This window comes from Ceratosolen solmsi, unplaced genomic scaffold (assembly GCF_000503995.2).
Source record: "Ceratosolen solmsi marchali unplaced genomic scaffold, CerSol_1.0 scaffold10, whole genome shotgun sequence".
In the NCBI taxonomy this organism is placed as follows: domain Eukaryota; kingdom Metazoa; phylum Arthropoda; class Insecta; order Hymenoptera; family Agaonidae; genus Ceratosolen; species Ceratosolen solmsi.
In genome coordinates this window covers 7,228,510-7,233,041 of record NW_011948412.1, presented here as the reverse complement: position 1 = coordinate 7,233,041, position 4,532 = coordinate 7,228,510, and the positions used below count along the sequence as shown (strand labels likewise).

The 4,532-nt window shown below is 42.3% G+C and overlaps 1 protein-coding gene across 2 annotated transcripts in view; it reads right to left on the bottom strand.

The window, feature by feature from the left end:
• Window positions 1-4,532, bottom strand: part of LOC105368721 (uncharacterized) — a 16,035-nt gene that overhangs the window by 2,761 nt on the left and 8,742 nt on the right. For both annotated transcript variants that reach the window (XM_011507804.1, XM_011507813.1), the window contains exons 2-3: window positions 4,426-4,463; window positions 1,435-1,683 (exon numbers count right to left, since the gene is read on the bottom strand). In XM_011507804.1, the coding sequence (XP_011506106.1) occupies window positions 1,435-1,683; window positions 4,426-4,463 (287 nt within the window). The remainder of the gene's footprint in view (window positions 1-1,434; window positions 1,684-4,425; window positions 4,464-4,532) is intronic.

Sequence of the window (4,532 nt, the reverse complement as noted above, 5' to 3'; positions counted from 1 at the left end):
GGGGGCGGGGGTGAATTTATGTTTGTTCCAATACCAATAATATTTCATATTCCTATTTCTATAATTCTATATGTGTTTATAAATATGTTTAGAATGATAAATAAACGTGTACAGAAATGCATAAATAATTCTAATAAATTATTTCAGTGTCATATTCATTAAATATTAAAGATAATTATGCGTGTTTGACACTCTATAAGCTCTCATTCGAAAATATAAAACAATTACTGTAATCACGGCATTTGCTATTTATATTATACGTGTATATTAATTAAGAGATACATAAAATATTAAACAATGTTTGATTGTTGTGTTAAAATGATTAAATTAATACAAATCAATCGAGTATCCTAGTTTTGCTTTTAACGCGCAAAGCTAAGAAGCATTTTGTTTTTAGTTTTTAAAGCACTTAATTAAAGACTTGTTAATAATACATTATCATTGAAAAGTGTGTAAATGTCAAGAGAAAAAAAGCCTATTATTTTATAAATTCGTCGAAATTATGTTTAGCTATGGTGCGCTAAATACTCTATGGACTATGACGTAATACGTTCTTGTATTCTCACTGTCTATTTTCATATGCTGAATGCATGTGCGATAACGTGCGCGTGTGTGCGTGTGTGTATGTCTCGCTCTCACTCGCTCTCTCTCTCTCTCGCTCTCACTCGCTCTCTCTCGCTCTCTCTCTCTCTCTCTCACTCTCGCTCTCTCACTCGCTCTAGCTCTCTCTCTCTCTCACTCGCTCGCTCTAGCTCTCACTCGCTCTCTCTCTCTCTCTCTCTCTCTCTCTCTCCCTCTCTGTCTCTCTCTCTCTCTCTCTCTTTGTGCGTGTGCGTGTGTGTGTGTGTGTGCGTGTGTGTGTGTATTTGCGCGTGTGTTTAATTGGGCGTGCACAAGCACTGCAATTGCTTGTTTGTTGTGTACGAAAGGTGCGTAGCCAATAATCTTTTGGCCAAATGTCCAGGCTTCAATTCTTTAATTTAAATTGAATGTATAAAAACTATAATTCTCAAGGTCGTATCAGAAAATAAAATGTAATGTTTGCATTTTTTAAAATTATTATTATAAAACGATGAACGAAAATTGCTGGTCGGGCAATTGAAAGATATTTATATGTAATTTACATCGTCGTTGCTATCGAGGCTAATAATAGATAATGAACTGAGTTTCCATGCCGAGAAAGAGAAATGGGGGACTGTATGAATTTGAATATTTAATGGAATGTCGGGAAAATTTGAGAAGCGTATTCGCTCTATTATGCATCACACGACAAATTATCGTTCCACTCTTCCCCTCGGCGTGAAACTTTTAGATTAGAAAGTAAATGATAATAAAATATTCGCAGAGGTAGCCTCGGTGGTGCCAGTCGTCGTAGCCCAGCCACATTAATCGTAAAATTAAGAAAATTTTCCAAATTCCAAGCAAGAGTCTCACCATAATCCTATATTTCTCTTTGCACGCGTACTCGCTCTCGTCGACGTCGTTGTAGCAGTCGCTCTTATAATCCTTGGGAATCGGTCCGCCCTCGAATTGGCAGAGTCGTGACAGTGGTTTGGCCTTGACGATCATCTTGTCGAAGCCGGTCGGCTTGTGCACCGGACAATAGAACACGTCCGGGGTGTTTTTGTCAAAAACAATGCTCTTGCGAAGCATGTCACCCGCATCTGCCGTTATCAGCAGCGTCTACTCGAATTAGCCTTTTATTACTCTTCGCGTATATTGTGCTAATAATGGGACGGTTATCTCTGGCTCTGATTGCGTTATGGGACATTTATGGGTTAATAATAGGATCGTTATCCCGGACCAATATGGCGAAAATCGTTGTATTGTAAAATTTTCTTCTACTCTTTGACAAATGACATTCCAAGCAAATAGTATACGCGGATCGACGGATCTCAATGGCATTATATTATTGAGAATGCAACGAACTTTTAAAACTTTTATTTAAAACATTTGACATTTAAAAGGCAGGTAAATCTTAATGGACAAAGCAATTTTGCGAAATAAAATAGTAAAGTAATTAGCTGTTCAAAGACAAAAGTGAGTGTAATTTAAAAACAACAAAACAAAACAAGACAAAATTAGATAAAAGTATTATTTAATATAGGTCGCTGGACTCATTCAAATAATAGGAAAATAAAATTTAATAAAGTTCAATATGTGTCTTGGAATTCTGCTCGAGCGGTCAATGCGCACAGGACAATGAAAAGTCATTCCGCTTATTGAAGTTGTCGGGTGCTTCTACTCTATTAACTTTTAGCGATTTTTAATTCTTTCCTTTTATAAATTCGCAGAAAAATGCAATGGATCGTCACGTGTCCTTGTAAATGTACGAGACTAATGCATTTTTTCAAAGGCCGATTAATTTACGTTAATTAAAGAAGCCGCTGTAATTAATAACATATCGGTAAGGGGAAAACGTGGCCTTCGATCCACTTGAGCCATCATTACATTCCAAGTCGTTTGCACCGAGTTCAGCGATCGCGCATTACCATTACGCGTGCGATACAAATTATTCACGTTTTTTACGAACAAAAGTCATAATTCTTTCGATTCTTGGCATTTAGAAGGATAAAAATAATATACGATTGGAGAGCGAGGCAAAAGTAATGCAAAGATTAGTCGGCCGATCGACTCGAGCGCTTTGACAAATCGGCTGACATCGTACCTCCGGTTAAGAGGCCAAAAATCCGCAAATATGCGCAAATATGGATAAAAATATATAAATACAAATATCCAGGAGACCGACATTACAGTAGCAGCAGTAACAGTAACAGTAGCAGTAGCAGTAGCAGTAGCAGCAGCAGCAGCAGCAGCAGCAGCAGCAGCAGCAGCAGCAGCAGCAGCAGCAGCAGCAGCAGCAGCAGCAGCAGCAGCAGCAGCAGCAGCAGCAGCAGCAGCAGCAGCAGCAGCAGCAGCAGCAGCAGCAGCAGCAGCAGCAGCAGCAGCAGCAGCAGCAGCAGCAGCAGCAGCAGCAGCAGCAGCAGCAGCAGCAGCAGCAGCAGCAGCAGCAGCAGCAGCAGCAGCAGCAGCAGCAGCAGCAGCAGCAGCAGCAGCAGCAGCAGCAGCAGCAGCAGCAGCAGCAGCAGCAGCAGCAGCAGCAGCAGCAGCAGCAGCAGCAGCAGCAGCAGCAGCAGCAGCAGCAGCAGCAGCAGCAGCAGCAGCAGCAGCAGCAGCAGCAGCAGCAGCAGCAGCAGCAGCAGCAGCAGCAGCAGCAGCAGCAGCAGCAGCAGCAGCAGCAGCAGCAGCAGCAGCAGCAGCAGCAGCAGCAGCAGCAGCAGCAGCAGCAGCAGCAGCAGCAGCAGCAGCAGCAGCAGCAGCAGCAGCAGCAGCAGCAGCACGTAACGAACGATTAGTCGAAAAAGTCCGTTAAGGCGCGAAGGCGCGGTCGGTAAGGCGGGTGGTAGAAGGCGCGCGTCGTCAACAGCGTTCGAGTAAGCAGAGTCGAGAGCGTGTGTTTGCGAAATTGCGCAAAATGCACTTTCTAGATTGGAGTGGAGCTCGTTTCATGATTCACGTCGAGCATGCGTGCGCGCGGCGAAAACGCCGAGCATTCGACAATTTCTACACGGACGCTCCTTTTCCTACGCAATAACCGACACTTGCCGATAATTAGCCGACTTACTTGTGCCCTGTGAATTTTGCACGGCATTGTTATCCTACGCTTATTAATTCGATAATGCAATTTTCCGATTCGAGAGCGACGTCATTGCTAGCGATGCAATTCCACGCGCTTGAAACAGTTTAAATGGCTGTGCACTACGGGCGTTCGTTACGGGCGATCCTCCTCACTGCAATCGTACGTTAACCGTTGGGAATATTTTTTAAGTTGCCCGTGGCGAAAAGCGCGCCGACGAACAATTTCAACGTCTAAGCACGAATGATTGCGACGGGAAGCTGGAATTTATCGAATAGATCGCGATGCTGATGTAAATGACTGAATGCCCAAGTTACATACTACATCTACTTTTTCACGTATCGAGTGAAAGGAAGGAGAAGGTAAAATTGAATGTCAAATTTCAGCTATTTGAGCAATTGAACGTCGGAACAAGGCTATATTTACTCCTATCCAATGGTGAATTACCAAAGCGCCGTGTCTCGACATTTTCAAAACTTTATGCTTCTCTATCGATAAATTCTGCCGCTTCGAAATAACTTTCTTTTAAAGCAATTATTGGCTCTCTTCGTTTAAGCCTCGCCATTTGTTTCACACGCAATACAAAAATCTAAATCGAGTTCGTCGCGAAATGAAAGCTACTGCAATCCAACGACTTTTTAGCGTTTTGAAAAGTTCGTTTAATAAAACACAGATTAATAAGTTTTGCCAAAGAGGAGGAGAGTTCGACTCGACGGTTTAGGCTATTACACGTTTAATTATTATTTATAGATGAAAATAAAAATGGCCAACCAAATGGAATAACTTACAGCAAGGATCACTGCCAAACTGATCGAATAATAGTCTCCTGTAACAAACGAGCAACAATCATATATACATGTGCATTTATTGGGAAGGGAGGGGGAGGAGGGGGGAG